Source organism: Lactuca serriola, chromosome 3, assembly GCF_051521515.1.
Source record: "Lactuca serriola cultivar US96UC23 chromosome 3, Lser_US96UC23_V15, whole genome shotgun sequence".
Taxonomy (NCBI): domain Eukaryota; kingdom Viridiplantae; phylum Streptophyta; class Magnoliopsida; order Asterales; family Asteraceae; genus Lactuca; species Lactuca serriola.
In genome coordinates this window covers 230,128,661-230,147,804 of record NC_136410.1, presented here as the reverse complement: position 1 = coordinate 230,147,804, position 19,144 = coordinate 230,128,661, and the positions used below count along the sequence as shown (strand labels likewise).

At 35.6% G+C, this 19,144-nt stretch overlaps 1 protein-coding gene across 3 annotated transcripts in view; it reads right to left on the bottom strand.

Annotated features, from left to right (window-relative positions):
• Positions 1 to 3,650: 3,650 nt before the first annotated feature.
• Positions 3,651 to 19,144, bottom strand: part of LOC145093663 (putative receptor-like protein kinase At5g39000) — a 32,009-nt gene continuing 16,515 nt past the window's right edge. For 2 of the 3 annotated variants that reach the window (XM_079031873.1, XM_079031872.1), the window contains exons 3-6: positions 15,785 to 15,859; positions 6,237 to 6,365; positions 4,071 to 4,979; positions 3,651 to 3,950 (exon numbers count right to left, since the gene is read on the bottom strand). In XM_079031873.1, coding sequence (XP_078887999.1) covers positions 3,945 to 3,950; positions 4,071 to 4,979; positions 6,237 to 6,365; positions 15,785 to 15,859 — 1,119 coding nt within the window. In that variant the 3' untranslated portion in view covers positions 3,651 to 3,944. The remainder of the gene's footprint in view (positions 3,951 to 4,070; positions 4,980 to 6,236; positions 6,366 to 15,784; positions 15,860 to 19,144) is intronic. The other variant, XM_079031874.1, reaches the window with a different exon arrangement.

Below are 19,144 nucleotides of genomic sequence, written 5' to 3'. Positions count from 1 at the left end.
TATTGAAGACTCGACGAATTTAAATCTGAAATAAATTTTGAATCGGCGGTGAAGATACACGAATCTGAAATCGATTTTGAATCGGCGATGAAGAGACACTGAATTAGCTGGATTGACAATGAGTTTTGAAGAGGTGCTCGCCAGTGAAGAGAGGTGACAGAGTATGTCGATCGATCCATCAAGAGAGAGAGTGATCATTTTCGCAGTTGATGTTGCCGTTCATCGATGCTTTGATAAGTAAGCCGCTTGACCAGAAAAGAGTGAAGGCGATCTACAGGGGCAAAATGGGAAAAATAAAAATGAACGGTCAATTCAATTTTGGCGTTGCGTCAAATGAACATCCAATGTTTTGTTAAACATTCTGGTCGATGCAAAGGCTAAAGTTTGTTAATAATTGTAAAATCAAAAATTTTAATTAGAAATATTATCTAGTACACCTAATTAACAATATTAGATTTTTTCATTTGTGTGTATTAGATTAATTTAAGCTTTTATAATACGGTTTTCATTACAACCATATTAGATGAGGGTGTATTGTATTACCTATTTTCTAGTAGTGAAGTGGCCTGTCCAGGATATTTCTAACTTCAATGTTAGCAGATTGTACTTCATCGACAATGCAATCGACAACTCCTTTCAATCTATTTGCAAATAATTGGAAACAACTTTGTATAGACATCCAATAAGACTAATGGGCCTGTAACGGAGATAGGATCCTTCACTTTAGAGACAAGAGTGATAAATGATGAGTTGCATCCCTGTGAAAATGTTCCAGTCATCTCAAAGTTCTTGATGTATCGGAAAATATCTTCTTTCATGATCCCCCATTTGTTTTTTATGAGTTTAAATGTATAATCATCTGGTCTCGGGGATTTTTCAACTCCACACCCCCAAACAACACTTTTAATTTCCTTGATGGAGATGCTTTATTCAAGGAATGAACTTTGGTTGGGAGAAAGTTGTTTGAATAAAGAGCTGATTAGCTTAGGTCTGGAAGGCCACGGGTCATGAAATTTCATGCAATAAAAGCCAAAGATCTCTTTTCTAATGGAGATTGGATCCTAAGACCAAGTTCCATTAATATGTATACCATGAATCCAGTTTTTCCGGTGTTTGCTTTTTAGAATCCCATGAAAGAATCGGCTGTTTTCATCCTCGTCGCATATCCATTTGACTTTGGCTTTTTGTTGAAGATCAAGTTTTGCTATTTTCTCGAGTGCACAAATTTCAAGTTTAGCATCCCTCCTTTGAAAGATTTCAGAATCTGAGAGAGTACATGATTCAATGTTAAAAATTCGGGGTATAGATAAACTTGGATCAGTGAGAGTTGTGAAACACTTTCAGATTAAAGCATTTCGAGGGTACACTCAAAATCTCTAATCGGATGAAACTCACTATTTTTCTAGAATATAGAATGAAGAAGATGTTATGAATCTGTACCCAAAAAGAGAATCTGAAATTGATCATATATAACAGAAAACTAACTTTTTGTCTTAAAACTGCCATATGGTAGTTATATATAAATAACTTCATGTCCAAAAACGGTCATATTACCTGTCATAAACTACCATAAAACCGGGTCTATAAATGGATCACAAAACCGGGTGTCATAAACTTCCTGTCCAGCCCGACCCCAGCTAGGGGCTGCTGCCCCTTGGACCCCGCTCCCAGGGGCGCTGCCCCCGGACCCCCGTCAGTTCAAGGGCTTCGCCTCTAAATAGCAGTATACTTTCAACAATGTCAAAATCAAACAAATGTGCACTCCGCACCATACTAATTTGTTTGATAATTGTCAAAGTGACATTGATCAACAAATTAACCCCATTACACTTAAATAATATTAGTGATATAAAATCTCCAACATTCATCCTTCAATTCCAGGTTGTCTACTTTTCTAAGGGTTTTTAAGGACCCGGATTCATTCAGTGCTACTACCGGTCTCCAATCTTTTAGTGAGTGTTTGAGTTTTTCCATTAAGTATCTATCTAAGGCACCAAAACCACAAAAGTTGTTCCAAGCATAGTCAAAAACGGAATTGAAATCATTGTGTAGCCTCCAGGAGTTCATGAGTCTAAAAGGATGGCGACCAAACTCCATGTTGGAAGGCTTCAAGATTACCGGTGAGTGATCAGAATGTTCTCGTGGAAGAATAGTCATTGTAGTAAGGGGTTGAATGTTGACAAAGTTCTGACAAACTAGAAATCTGTCTAATTTACTAAACTTCAGACCAACATCTCGTAGGAAGGTATATTTTCTACCACCTGCATTGAACTCATGGAGACCAGTATTTGAAATAAATCTATTGAAGTCGTTAGTTGTATATTGGCAGAAACTTGAGTTTAATCTTTCACAGGGAGCTCTGACGACATTAAAATCTCCTAAAAAGACCCATATGCCATTTAAACTCTGCTTAAGCTCTTCTAGCTCCTCCTATAATTTCCATTTTAATTTTTTATAATGCCAAAATCCGTCGCTAAGCTGTCACGACATAAAATATGTCAGTAATCTGTTAGTGATTATGCGGATACTGTTGATAGTTCGTTGCAAAAAATATTAATGTCGGTGATCGGTTACTAATAACAACGGAAAAATCCATCGATAAAATTTATCTTAGCCGTCGGAAATCCGTTACAAACAGTTGGCAACACGAATATACCGACGGATTTTGGTCTGTTGCAATTCCGTCAGTAAAAACAATTACCGACGGTTTTGCCATCGGTAATGCTCTTTTTTAAATAGTGGTATGCTCACAGGGTATTAGATAAATTGTCTTCATCAAGGGTGACATGAATATGAATGATGATGAGCAGGGATAATCTCCTTTACGCCACCAGGAGGTTCTGTCTTTGCGAATAGATTCATAAAATAAAAATGGTTTTGTTCTGTTTATTTGTTTTTTTATGTATTATTTATTTTTTTGTTATGAAGGGTTCACGGAAAAAAGAATAAGAAGAACTTCATCAATAAGTACTTTTATTATCATTATCTATTTTATCTTTTCATTTCTAGCTGCTTGTCATTAAGCATTGCGTAATTTGAAAACATCTTAACAAATAGTGAAGAATGAATGAGTACGAAATGCATAAACTATTGGTTGTCGTCTTTGCCTTAGGTTGGTGGAAGTGATGCCACACTTATCTATGTTTTCTCTCTTTTTTGTTGTGATACTAATCGTCTAAATGTCTAATACAATATTCTTGTGGCTACAGAATGATTAAAATAGTTACACGATTCACACAAGATTCACAAGATACATATGGAAAAAAAATTAAATCTAAAATATATCTTCATTTCATGTTATATCTTCTTTTCTTTTAGATTTTAACATTCTTTTCTTACCAATACTAATGATTAATGAACACACGTGCTCTTATTTATCCTTCTATTACAAGAAATAGCAATGCACTTTAATTGATTTGATTATTATAGCATCTTACTTCTATTTTCTTATATTACGACATTAAAATTTGAAGAATCTAGCCAATTAATGAAACATAAGTGAATAACAATCTCAAAGTAAAACTTGTTCATGTGTTAAACTACTTTAAAGTCTTCACTCCTCATCACCATAAAATGTTTAATAATTTTAAAAAACTAAAATAAATATTTCAAATAGTAGATTGCTACCAACTTTTGACCCATATTTAGCCTGACCGACAATATGGTTGGGTACATTACAATTTTGCACATAAGATATGTGACTTATAGTCATTTATTCATATCCAGATACAGGTAGTTGCATTAATTTTTTTTTTTTTTACAATTTTAATTGTAATGATAAGATGATTATTCAACGATACAGTCCATAGACAACCATAAAACCGAAGTTTTACTTTATATTTAATTCATCCATGTCTCCCTTGATTATAAAGACTCACCAAAGATTCATTTTTGTGAATCGACCGAGGATGGTTTCATCTCCTTATCTTGAAAACTTGTGTAAACTAATGCTGATCAACAAAAAAAAATGTTGTGTCAGCAACCCATATACTTTTATGTAGACATCCTTATTTTTCCCCTAAAAAGATGTCCATGTTGAACTAATTGATAAAAACAATATTCAAACATACTTTGATTTTATACGCTTCCTTAAGTTGGAATGCAACCTCAGCAATTGTAGGTCGTTCCTCCCGAGTTTCTTGTAAGCATTGATATGCAATAGCTGAAAACATGCTTAATGTTCCTGAATTGATATCTTTCTTTATTCTTTGATCAATAATCTTATCCAACTCTCCATTTTTGTAGCAGGTTCGAGCCAAATGATGTAGGAATCGCCGCTCATCATGGTAACTGGAGACACACGCCAACCTTCCACACAAAACTTCAAACAAAACCACACCAAACGAATAAATATCCGACTCTTTTGTTAAAAACCCTGTTCTTATGTATTGTGGGTCAGTATAACCATATGTGCCAGCAGGGTTAGTGATCACAAAGGTGTTAAGTTGATTTGCTAAACCTATTCTAGCCAAACCAAAATCGGAAAGTTTTGCATTCCAATTCTCATCCAATAACACATTCGCGCTTTTCACATCGCGATGTATTATTCTGTGTTTCTCAGCCACGTGGTTATGAAGATAGTCCAACGCATAAGCAACACCAATACATATTTTATGGAGTTGTGACCAAGATAGCCCACCCGACATTTTAGTGTCACTTAAATATTTGTCAAGGCTTCCATGGCTTGCATATTCGTAAACAAGGATCATCTCCTTGTTATCATCACAAAATCCTATAAGTTTTATAATGTTTTTGTGTTGATACTCTGAAAGCATTGTAACCTCTGTGCGGAACTCCTTGCTGCCTTGAAATCCGGAGACATCTAGCCGTTTTACAGCAACTAGTTGGTTTACATGATCTGCCCAGGTGAGGATTCCCTTATAGACCCTTCCGTAACCACCCTTCGCGATGAAATTTTTTTCGTTGAAGTCTTGTGTACAATCTTTTATCACATGGAAGGGTATTTTGAGGTCTTTCGGCTGTTTCATTGGAACATAATCTCAAATAATTAATATTCAACAAGTCTGACAAAACTTATATATATATATATATATATATATATATATATATATATATATATATATATATATATATATATATATATATATATATATATATATATATACCGGTTAAGTTAAAGTTTTCATGCATGTTACAAAACAGTTTCTACATGGAAGAAGCCATCTACTATACCCAAAACAGTTTTTAGGTTGAGACGCTGTTTTTAGAGTACAGTTAACAGAAAGAAATAGCAATGTTTTTTTATTGATTTTTTAATTAAATAAACCTTCGTTTATTTCTTCATATTAGGACCTTCAATATTAAAGAATCCAACCAATATATCAATGTCAATAGCATATAAAGCAACTCTTTTGGTATTAATCGATATATATGTTAAAAATCGTCTTGATGAGAAAAAACTGTAAGTATAATGTTCAAATTTATTAGATTTTTTAAAAGTACAACTCCTTACTAAGTAAAAGAATGAAACCTACTTCTTGCATTTAGTCAAACTGGTATTTTTATGATGTCAGTAAACGAAACCCACATCGAGCTTGTCCATCCGGTCCAAACATTTTTGTACTTGGTCTTGGACCTTTTACTCACAACCTGACTTGGTGAAAATTGAAAGTTGGTTATATATAGCAATATAAAGGTCCTTTATCTACATAAAATAATTTTCTTTGTGGTATGCTTAATTTTACTCAAAACACATGATAATGATAAGGATATGAATATGATATTTTTCTTTTTTTTTTTAATATATGTGCATAGGCTACTAAATTAGATATACATTAATTAATATGACAATCTATGGTAAAAACTATTATAATATAGGTAGTTATTTATGTATAATATGATTTTGTATTTTCACATATATATACTTTGTTTATTTTTGTATTTAGTTTTAACATGGAAAGCATCAAGTCCAAACACTTTGATTTTTTTTGTAAACAGCTAAGACACGCATTCATCTAATCATGCTCATAATTATACACCTTTTTGTCCACCACATGAGTTGCACCCTCAACCACTTGAGGAGAGACATCTTCACATGGCAACTGGATATTGCTATAACACAAAGGCCTTTTTGTCCAAATAGATTGATAAACTAAAGATACATCATAGATTTAAGTGATTAATTGTTCATCGGGGGGTTGCTTCGATGAGGATCCCAAGTCTTTGTGGAAATGTCCCAAATAGTTAAAGAAAGTGCGTAAAATAAGATTATTGACCTGATTGGTACGAGGCATAGCAGCAACTTTGGGGAGGTTAGGAAAGTAACGTGGCCGTTGATACGGTTCCTCTACAACAACAAAATTTTTCCCATGTCTCTTTAACGCCTTTTCAACATCCAGCTTTTGCTGCACCCACACATTCTCATGCAAATTATAACTCCACATCCCTCAAAAATAAAAACCCTTAATAATAAATAATGATTCATGAAACAAAAGTAAACAAAACTGAAGTACTTAAGTACCTGCACGATGTAGTGGGACACAAAACTTTGTTGTTTAGAAGTAAATTGAATTGAGATTTTAAGGCATAACTAATGCATTTAAGATCTAGTGATTGATAAGAGTGATGCGTGATTAATGTAGTTTAGGTGTTACAATCCTTAGGACACCCAAATTCTCAAAATATTTCCAATATCCAAAACACTAACACGAAAATGAAGTGATTCAACATTTTCATTTATGTACAAATTTGGTTTGTTTAATCATATTTTGTAAATTCATGGATTGCAAAGAAAAATAACATACACTAACACAGGTTGACTAAAGGAAATATTAAATAATAGGGAGTACACATTAAGTATTTGTGGATGAGAGAGAACATTAGATAGTTGGGGTACACAAGAATGTGACAAATTTAGCCATATTGGATGTCTGGTAGGAATAGGACTAGATACGTGTTAAATGGTTGAAATCGATTACGAGGACTTAATAAATGTACCGAAAATTCTTTGTTTCCCTATTAGACAAAGTAGTTTAGTCTATATTAGATTACTTGAATAGTTAGAGGAGGCTAACTGTAAATATGAATTCTATTTATATTCCTTTGTATCTTTACCCGTACGATATACGATATACAATTTACCCAAATTAACTTGGTATCAGAGCTAGCCGGCCCTACCCTCTGCAACAACATCTTCTTTTTTCTCCTGTCTTTTTCGTTAGCTCACCATGACAATTCAATCCTTCACAACAGCAGAAAAACACTCGCACAACTCACACAAATTTGCTTTCACCATATCTCGAACAAATTACGGTTTCTGAAAAACAATGATCCAACCGTTTCTTATCACAAACAATCTTTTCCAATACGTTGATGGCTCTCTTCCATGTCCATCTCAAACACTACCAGGTGTATCCACCGAAGCACAACCCAAAACTCAACAGAATCCAGATTATGCTATCTGGATCTTGAATGATGCACACGTTCGCATGTTGATCATCTCTACAATCTCCGAAGCCTCCTTCCCACATGTTCAAGGCGATACCTCCAGAGATATATGGCTCTCCCTCGTACGTGCATATGCTCCTTAATCGATCTATAAGGAATACACCCTCAAGTCACAACTACTCAAGATAGAGATGCAACCCGAAGAATCTATCTCTACCTTTCTTTCCAGAGCCAAAGAATAAACCGAAGCCCTCGCAAACATTGGAGAACAGGTCAAAGAAAAGGACCTCGTTATGTGTGTTGTTTCCGGTCTCCGCGATGAATACAATGGCCTTAAGTCTAACATTCTCGCCCGAGAACATCCCATCGCCTTTGTCGAGCTACAGGGCCTCTTATTTGATCATGGCTATATGATTCGGAAATTTGCACCTGCCATCTCTCCTGTTCAAGCTTTTACTGCTACCACCAATCGACTACCCTCTACTACATCTGCTCCTCAAGCTGATACAATTCAAGCTCTACAACAACTGGCATCTCAACTTGGCTTACAACTACAACCGGTTAACCAACCTGCTCAGGCATTCTACTCATCTTGTTCCCAGAATTCTCGCGGACATGGCCGCGGTCGTGGGCGAGGCTCGTACAATCAGCAAACAAGGGGAAACAGAAACCAACAGTTCAACTAGGCAACCAATCATAACACTATTTACGAAACCTGCAATAGGTGTGGCATTGGTCATGTACCCTCCCAATGCCCTAACCGTGATCCCGCTACCATGAAACGACCACCTTAGCAACCATCTGCCAATTTCACAGACTTCAGATCTCAACAAATGCATACTTGGGTTCCTGATACCGGGTCAAACAGCCATGTCACACAAGACACATCGACCTTCGATCACCATGAACCTTACTACGGTGATGATTTCCTCCACGTGGGCAATGGTAAGGGCTTACCTATCCTTCATGTCGGTTCCACTAGTTTTCACTCACCCTCTAAAATCTTCTCTCTCCCAAATATTCTTCATGTTCCAGAAAAAAGAATATTCTTTCTGTTCAACGTTTTTGTCAAGATAATCATGTTTTCTTTGAATTTCACTCCTCTTTTTTTTTGTTGTTAAGGACAAGCTCACACGCACCACCCTCCTCACGGGTCCAAGTAACAACGAACTCTATTCCATGCATCTCCGACAATTTTGTAGTCTTCCGAAAGTCGCTTTTACAGCTGTTCGTGTTTCTCCAGACATTGGGCACCAAAGACTTGGATATCCGCACTCCCAACTTTTAAATACTATGCTCTTTAGATTTAGTCTTCCAGTTTGCAATAAAAATTCTGTTTCTTTTTGTAATTCTTGTCATATTGGCAAATCGTCCAAATTACATTTGTCTTCCTCAAATTTTAAGAGTAATCAGTTTTTGGATTTAATTGTGTGTGATGTATGGGCCCCGCCCCTATCCCTTCCATTGATGGTCATCACTATTTTTTATTGTGCGTTGATGATTACTATAAATATATGTGGTTCTTTCCATTGAAACAGAATACGGATGTGTTAGGGGTTTTTAAACAGTTTACCATCATGATCGAACGTCAATTTAGTACCAAAATTAAATCTGTCCAAACCGACTGGGGTGGGGAATTTCGAAATCTATCACAATTTCTCACCTCTATTGGGATTATTCACCGACTTTCATGCCCCCACACAAGTGAACAGAACGGCGTTGTTGAACGCCTCCACCGGCATGTGGTCGAAACCAGCCTCACCCTTCTTTCACAATCTGGGGTTTCGCGTAAGTATTGGCACTTTGCTTATGACACCACTGTTTATCTCATTAATCGGATGCCCTCACGGAACCTTGCTAACAAATCTCCCTTTGAATACCTGTTCACACGGAAACCTGACTATTCATTCTTACGGGTCTTTGGTTCATAATCTTTTCCTCACATTAGACCCTATAACAAGCATAAGATGGATTTTCGGTCCATAGCCTGTGTTTTCCTCGGCTATAGTCCATCACATCATGGCTATCGGTGTCTAGATATCACTACCGGACGAACTTACATTGTCCGACATGTTCGTTTCAACGAACAACACTTCCCCTTTTTGGTATGACGCATCTGGTCACCAAATTCCTAACCCATCACCACCAGATCCTTACGTATCTAGCTACCCTACTGATCAAGCTCCCATCGATACGCCATCAGCAAACATACCGCTTCGTACTTACGTTCACCAACGTCGGCAAACCCCCATACCATCTACAACACCCGATTTTGTCAACGAACCCGTCGACGAACCAACAGCTCCCACTGCTGAACCCGTCACCACTACACCGCCTACTGCTGAACCGGTCGCTGCTGAACCGACCACGACAGCCACGTCAAGCCGGGCTCGTCCCGCGAATCTGCGTCCCAATCCAAAACCAAGGGTTCCTTATGACCCAGCAACATATCACACTTCAGCACCCAGCGAAATTGAGCCTTCGTCATTCTCTGTTGCTAATCAGTCTCCCCAATGGCGGAAAGCCATGGCTGAAGAATATGACACGCTTATGCGCAATGGCACTTGGTCCTTAATCCTTCCTGTTAAGCATGCTAATATTGTTGACTGTAAGTGGGTCTACAAAATTAAGAGAGGTCAATCAGGTGCTGTCAAACGTTACAAAGCTAGACTCGTTGCCAAAGGTTTTCATCAACAACCTGGTATTGATTACCATGGGACGTTTAGCCCGGTCATCAAATTTACAACCGTTAGAGCTGTTCTTTCTCTTGCAGTCTCACAATGTTGGCCTCTTCATCAATTGGATGTTCAAAATGCATTTCTTCACGGTGATCTGACAGAGATTGTTTATCTTCAACAACCACCTGGCTTTACAGATCCGAAACGTCTGAATCATGTATGTCGTCTTCACAAATCCATCTACGGGCTCAAACAAGCACCACGATCCTGGTTTCATCGTCTCTCATGAGCACTGGTCTCTCTTGGTTTTCGGGGATCCAAAACCGATCCTTCCTTGTTCATATACTCCTCTGGCGGCACCCTTTTGTACATGCTTGTTTATGTGGATGACATCATCCTTACGGGTAACAATCTTACTGCCATTGACAACATTGTCAACCGATTGAGTACAACCTTTGCAGTTCAGGATATGGGTCCTCTTTCTTATTTTCTTGGGATAGAGGTGACTAAACAAGGACCTGATCTTATTCTATCCCAAAGAAAGTACATCTTGGACATTCTTCAAAAAGCTGGACTATCTCATGCTAAACCTGTTGACACCCCCATTACCACAACCGCCAATTTAGCTATTGGGGACAGTCCGCCGTTTGAGAACCCTGTACGATATCGTCAAGTCGTTGGGGCTCTACAATATGCAACTTTATCCAGGCCAGACATTAGTTATGTTGTCAACAAAGTTTGCCAATTCATGCATTCTCCAACAGAGAACCATTGGTCGGCGGTCAAGCGCATCCTTTGTTACTTACAAGGCACTGTTAATCACGGCCTTCGCTTCCGGTGCAACCTAGACTCCACATTGCATGCTTATACTGATGCACACTCTCCTTCTCTGCATGCGTACTCTGATGCAGACTGGCTGGTTGTCTAGATGACCACCGATCCACGGGGGGATTTGCTATAGATCTTGGTTCTAATCTTGTCTCGTGGTCAGCCAAAAAGCAGAAGACAGTCTCTCATTCCTCCACAGAATCTGAATACAAAGCCTTAGTCGATACCGTCGTTGAAGTTACCTGGTTAGAATATCTCGTGCATGAACTTCGTGCTCCCACTACTACAACTCCGGTTTTGTGGTGTGATAATCTTGGAGCCACTTATTTATCTGCAAATCCAGTCTTCCACGCACGAACAAAACATGTTGAGGTTGACTTTCACTTTGTTCGAGAAAAGGTTGCGGACAAGAAACTATCCATTCAACATATCTCTACTGAAGATCAGACAGCGGATGTCTTCACCAAACCGCTACCTACTCAACAATTTACGAATCTTAGATCCAAGCTACAAGTCGATACCCGACATTAGCTTGACGGGGAATATTAGACAAAGTAGTTGAGTCTATATTAGATTACTTGAATAGTTAGAGGAGGCTAATTGTAAATACGAATTCTATTTATATTCCTTTGTATCTTTACCCGTATGATCACTACAAGAAAATTCCTTTTTAGTGACCAAGTTTTTAGTGACAATTGGAAATTTGGTCACTAACAATATTATTTAGTCACCAAATATTAAGTGGTCACTGAATTTTGGTAGTGGTATATGTTTAGTGACCAAATCTGAGATTGTTGTCACTAAGTGGTCACTAAAAATCATTATTGTTGTTTAATTTATAACAAGTATTAGTGACTAAAATTAGTGGTCATTGATTTGACATTTAAAGACCAAATATAGTTCTCACTATATTGGATACTTAGTGACCAAAAATAGTGGTCATTAAGCGCTATTCGATTTTCAAACCCACACATTGTGACGACATAATAGTGGTCATTGTATGGAAAGAGTTTAGTGACCAGAAAATAGTGGTCACTGGCACAGCAAAAAAAACTAATTGATTTAATTACTTTTTTATTCAGGAAAACAATATGAATTTATGGTTTTTTACCAAATTTTTTCTAAACAAATATAAGAAAAAAATATATAATATATTTTTTTTGTTATACAAAGAACTATAATTTTTAATTTGTGTCACGTATAGAATTCTTTTTTATTACGATAGCTTCCAACTTAAATACTTAATAAAATTACTTAGTTTAAAAATGTATTTAACTAAATTGCTAAGGTTAAAAATGATAACCGAAGAAGCTGACGTACATTTGTACAAATCCTGATTTTAAGTATATACTAAAATAATCAATTATTCTCATCAATATATACATACTACATATGTATGAATTGGGAAAAAAATGATAAGTATAACATAATACTCATAAAATATAACAAAATCATTGGGGCCGATTGGCCAAACTTCATAAAATCATCGTCGACGACTAAGAAATGGAAATATATAAAGGAACAAATTAATATGATAAAATTTAAAAAGTGTGGTCTACCGGCAGGTAACCACTTGGGTTGTGGTGACTTGGTAAGGCGCGTGGAAGATATGGTGGATAACCTATTGACCCATGTTCAAATCCTAGCACCACTCAGCCCTTGTGGCCATGGAGGTTCGCCTGCAGTGACTCCAGGGCATGAGGCAAAACTTTATGTTTACAGCGGAGAATTAGTCAGTGCGCGAAAGCTGGCCCGAAACCCTCATTAGGGAAGTTCCCTTTATTAAAAAAAAAAAAAAAAAAAAAAAAAAAAAAAAAAAAAAAAAAACAAAACAAATACCGGCAGGTCAGCATGATATATAAACTATTTTAATTGTATAATATAAGTTCTTCTTGGGGACTTAACGTACATCAAGACAATGGCGGCCCAAATTTCGTTTTGTCAAAATTTTGAAATTTTTAGGGCTCTAATTTATATTTCGAACCGTCTTCCCCCTAAATACTAGATTCCTCAAAATTCTTCGGGTTTTCCCTAAAACCTAATCACTTATCAGTTGATTCCACAACCATGTTATAAATTCTAGGGTTTATTTACTTCGATTAATTTGTTCCTTTTTTGCGAGTCTTTCAAGAAGATTTGCTAATCTGGTATCGGCTTCCTTTCTTCAATCATGGTTCGAAATGTGAAAGGCGAACCGAGTGGTAGCGGCAGTAAGGTTAACGGTGCTAGTCGCGGAGACCGGGGAGAGAGTGATCATAACGAAGGAGATGATCAAAACGAGGGAAATGGATTGGAGCGCAGGGTTCTTCGGTCTCGTTATCTTGCTGTGAAGAATCTAATAAGCGGTAATCCCCGTTCATTTTGTTACGGTTTTTTATTGCTATCTACACCATCGTTTTTGCATATTGTTTTATAGAACCTTATGAGATTCAAGTCAATCGTGGGGGTTTTCATTTGCTTTCGTATATTTTTTTTGTTGCAGACAAGAGAGATGATATAACGAAGGCAGATTCGGAGAAATTCAGGTTCGTTTTTGATGAAGTCGAATGCCTGCATCAACTTGGTATTTTATGCCACCATATTACTTCGTTGATGTGTTTAAACATATACAACATATACAATTAGCTCATTTTCTTGGTATCTTATCACATTGCTCTATCTAATTTATGTCACCCCTAAGAATGATAACACTACAAGCAACAAATAATTGTTAACCAGACATGTATTTTGAACAAGTATCTTCATATCTACACTCATTTCCTCTTCAGATTTGATTTCAAAGATTGGAAGGTAACTCCATAAAAATATTAGTTAAGCTTGTATCTGTATCTATATCTGTATCTGTTTTTGTTATTTGTATTGATTGTTGTGTGTTGGATGTACTTGGAGTGTGTGTAGAGTATGGTGGTTCTGTTATAAAACCATAAAACCACTATTTGGAGGTACATAATACATATCATCGTTTGTGTTTTATATTTACTTGATTATTTTTAATATTATTACTTCAACTTTTGTACATTTTTTTTATTATTTTAAGAGGCTCTCTCGAGGCTAAATGTTGTAATAAGACACTATAATGTTCTTCATCCTGAGAATGTGATTGCATATGATGATGCAGTTTCCGCTTTGGGGAAAATATGTCATTTTCATTGCAATAGTATCGAATTAGCTCAGGTATGTTCATGATTTATTTTATGAATTGTGATAACTGTTATATTTTTTTTCAATAAAATACATATATAATTTGAAATTTGCACAGATTATTACTGTATGCTTAAGTTGTTTTCTGATTAAAGGAGATCTTATTGAGGCTAAAGTTGTCAATGAGCTACTTTGTTCAATGGCTGAAAGGTATGTGGGTGTATATGATACTCGATAGCAACAAACTTTCATTTTTTTTAATGTTTATAACCAAGTCAACTCTTTATACTACAGTTCAGACACTACATCTCCCTAAAATTGTATTTGTTGAGGTTAGTTGCCTCTAATACTCATTTTTCGTCCTTCCTTTTTAGGGTTAAATGCAAGAAATAGCAATGTACTTCCTTTGATTCGTTTGTTATAGCATTCTATTTTTGTTTTGTTTTTTTTCTATTACATCATTGTACTTTGAAAAATCTACTAGTTATAGGAATGTCATTCAGATACAAAGAAACTCATTGCCATAAATAATTCAATAATTTGGTAGATTTTTAAAAGTATAATGTCCTAATAAGACAAAACTTAGTAACCAGTATATTCTAGTCACTATTTAGTGACCACTTATATATTTTGGTCACTAAATCAATTTTGTGATGGACCTATAGTGACGAAAAGTGACGACCATACTTTTAGTCACTAAATGAATTTGTGACCACTCTTTCCATTGTTAGTGAACATTTCATTTTCGTCACTAATTGACACTTTTTTTGTAGTGGATATACAATATACAATTTACCCAAATTAACTTTCCCCATTGAGTGAAACTAAAATATAAGTGAATTAGATAGAAAATTAGTGGACGCCATGTTATTAGGGCTGAACGTTGAAATCCGTTACCCACATTTGGAGCCAGACCTAATGCAAAATCAGCAATTCTTGAACCGAAGCAGATGGGATCGGTTCTTGTTCTTGACATTTTGGAACTGTTACTCGCTCGATACCCACTTTGTATATATCTCAACACCAAACTCTATTTTCAGATATTTAGAAAAATACTAGTATATGTTATTTGTTTAGACTTTTATTATGTGGTGTTGATTAATACAAAATAGTGAAAATAAATTTTTTCTAAATTGCAAACTTTCATTCGGTTTTATAGCAGCCGTTGCAACCTTGTACGCGTATTTAAATTAAAACATGCACTGAACAAAATCATAAATAAAATAAACGAGATGTAGCACTTTTTCTTAACGTTTTGAGATGCTTTACCACATTGACATATACCCATTTTAAAGTTAATATATTCAACCATTTTTAGGATTTGGAATGAAGAAAAAATTAGTAAGCACTAAAGCACATCTTAAACACAAGTTTTGACATACTTTATTTATTTTTGTATTTAGATTTAGAATAAAAAGCATCAAGTCCAAACACAATGATCTTTTTTTCTTTTCTTTTACAACGGATAAGACACATTCATCTAATCATGCTCCTAATTATACACATTTTGTCCACGACTTAAGGGGGGACACATTTCTAACACACCTGGATAGTGCTAAGCCAAAATATTTTTTATCCAAAGGTTTAGCTGTCCAAACATATTGATAAACTAATGACATTATAGATGAGTGATTAATTTTTTTATAGGGGGTATGTTTTGATGAAGATCCCAAGCGTTTGTGGAAATGTTCTAAATAGTGAAAGAAAGGGTGTCAAATAAGATTATTGACCTGATTGGTATGCGGCTTAGCAGCAACAAAATTTTTACGATGTCTCTGTAACGCCTCTCTAGCATCTTGCTTTTGCTGCACTTCCCACAAATTTTGCATGCAAATTATAACTCAATATCCCTTAAAAAAACCCTGAATAATCAATAATGATTCACGAAACAATAGTAAACATGTATACATATATATACTTCTTGTGTATTTGCACAATGTAGTAAGACACAAAACTTTAATGTTTAAAATTCATTCGATGCCGTATCTAGTAATTCAGAAGTCTAAGGTGTAACTAATGCATTTGAGGTCTAGTATTGGTAAGAGTGATGCGTAATTAATGTAGGTTCGGTGTTTGAATCCCTTGTACACCCATATTCACAAAATGTTTGGAATGTTTATAACACTAACACAAAAATGAGCTGTTTTTACATTTTCATTTATATATAAATTTGGTTTGTTTAATCACATTGTGTAAATTCATGAATTACACGGACACATATTTTTCAAAAGTGAATAGGAGACGAGCGATAAACTACATATATGCTACGTAGCGATAACGATGAAATAGTGTTCGCTATTTGCAACAAGTTAATAGAAAATTAAATATGCAAATACCATAACTATGTTAGCAATTATAATCTAAAAATAAAGTAAACTATAGTCATTATTATCTAAAATAAATAAACTTTGGTCATTATAATCTAAAAAACATTGCTTTAAGTTTTTGGGTTTACATATTCAGTGAGCAAACATGATCCAGTGCAGTTTTAATACTTTAATACTTAAAAATATGATTCGTTTTTTATACTTTAATAATTAAAAATATGATCCACTTTGAGAATTAAAAATTATTTCTTATTTGAATTCATGAAATTAGATAATACCTTAGTATTTGAATGAATGAAATTAGATAATACTTTAATAATTAATAGTTGAATAGAAGAATATGCCACTTGCCAAAACAGATCATATGCCACTTCCCAAACTCGGATAATAGTTGTTAGAAAGTAAAGAGGATAACTCACGAAACTACACCCACAAAGACACATTATTTATATGGTGTGATCAAGGTTACCTACATCCAAGGACAAGAGGGAGTATTCTTATTCAAGAGTTCTCAAATAGAGATTACAAGTACAACTTAATAAAGATCCGACCTACTCACTAAGTATTCAAGATACAAAGATACCAATAAACGACTTAGTAGACATCCCTATTTATAGACTACGGATCATACCAAAAACTGTAATGGGTCCAGCCATTCCTATGGAGTGCACCATGATGTCACAAGGGTGCATCATGCTCCATGGGGCATCCACCTTGAGCACCTTCAAATTTCGAGCAACTTGGGACTTCCTTCAACACCTTAGCGTACCTCAAAGCTAGAGGGGTACCTCATCTAAGCCAATGATGCAACACGTGACATCAATGACACCTTATGTACCATGATAGCAAACTAAGCCCGTTGGTGGAGCATCATCTTTCCAATAGTACATAAACAACATATCAACACTGAGAAACTCATCAGGGTCACCAAGATGGTGCATCATGACCACAACGTGGCGCACCTTGACCAACAATGGAGCACCTTGTACTATTGGCGGTGCACATTGTCACTTGGTGGTATATCATGTACACGGTGCTTCTTCTGATGCTCTAATGATATGTCAGATGCTCTATCCTAATGTAAAATACTCCATTTAGTGTTTGGATGTTCCACTATGCTTCCAAATGCTCCATTCAAGATCTAGATGCTACATTGAATTTCTAGATGCTCCATTCAATTTCTAAATACCCCATTGGATATCTAGATGCTCCTTTTAATTTCTAGATGCTACATTCAATTCTAGATCCCCCTTTCAATTATAGACGCTCCATTCAATTTCAAGATGCCCCATAAAATATCTAGATGATCCATTTAATTTCTAGATACTCAATTGAATTGTCAAATGCTCCAATTCTCATTTCAGATCTTCAACTCTCAAGTCACATTTAACAATCCCCATCTCTACTTGAGAATTTTCTGAGTAACTCCAGAAACCTAGAACTTTCTTTCTCATCCCGCCCTGAAGGGACTTAACACCTGCAAAATTCAACCATGACAAAGCTTGAGCTTCACTCTAGGAAACGACCTTGTAGCATGCCGTTTAGATTATCCTTGGTATCAATCATTTAAATGTAAAACCTATCACAAAACATGATAGGTTTCTCCACCTTCAAACCAAGACTTTGAACGAGACCATACACCATTGATCTTCTTATAACCAAATCACCATCATGGTCTTAGTCTACAAATCCAACCAAGTCAGTATGTCAACTGTTAGAACGATACACCATAAAAACATCAAATGTTGCCTTCAGGTGTCGCAAGATACACTTGACCACTTCCCAACAAGCTTTACTAAGATTGCATTGAACTACCAAAGGATTACCAATAGGTTTGGAATGGTCAAAATAGAACGACTGCAAGACTTTCTCAATGTAGTGAGAAATGTATAACCATCCCACTCTTCTACCCCTTTAAATCTGAATCTCTGATATCTTCTTTTTAGCTCCTAAATCTTTCATCACAAACTCATTTTTTAAAGCTCCTTCAAGTTATCTTTTTCGGCATCAATATCTCCAGACCCTTCTTCCATGGGTTGTACATGGGATTCCTCACGTCTATGATGTTCTTTGAGACCTTTTTGTTCCTCACTTATCACAAAACAGTGTGGGTTTTCTTTTGCCAAATCCACATTCTAGCTAGCACTCCAATCATTCCTTGCAACACTTGTACCGCCTCCTCTCTAGTTATACATATACGATTCATCAAATGTCACATCTCTACTAATAAATGTTGGGTCTATATGCCCAACTATCATTTTCTAATGATGATTCCAATAACATATAATCCTACAAGGTCACATTTTTAGCATGTTGTCATATATTTAATATTTATTAAGAATCTTATTATTAATAAATACAATCAACTCTTGTATTTAATTTTGGAGAAATTGTTATTTTATGAAATAAATATTTTAGAGACTATAACTAGTTATTAAATCATGTATTATGATTTAATATGGTGTGTACATTATTTTGGACATTTATAAGATCACTAGATAAATGTTGTACAAATGAGAATTAACGCTCTTCACTCCTCCCTTCACCCCTATCAAATCCATGACCTTCAATGAGTTATGGCAAGTTGGTTGTTAACTTCCCTATTACACAAGACATGTTCCTTATAAAGCAATTCATTTCCATTAAATAGAAGACCGTCCTTTAAGACATATATGTTTGTGTACATAAGAGAATTAGAGGCTTTCGCTTTAGGATTGCTTATTTATTTTCTTCCTCAAACCCAAGAGCTCCCTCCTTCCCTCT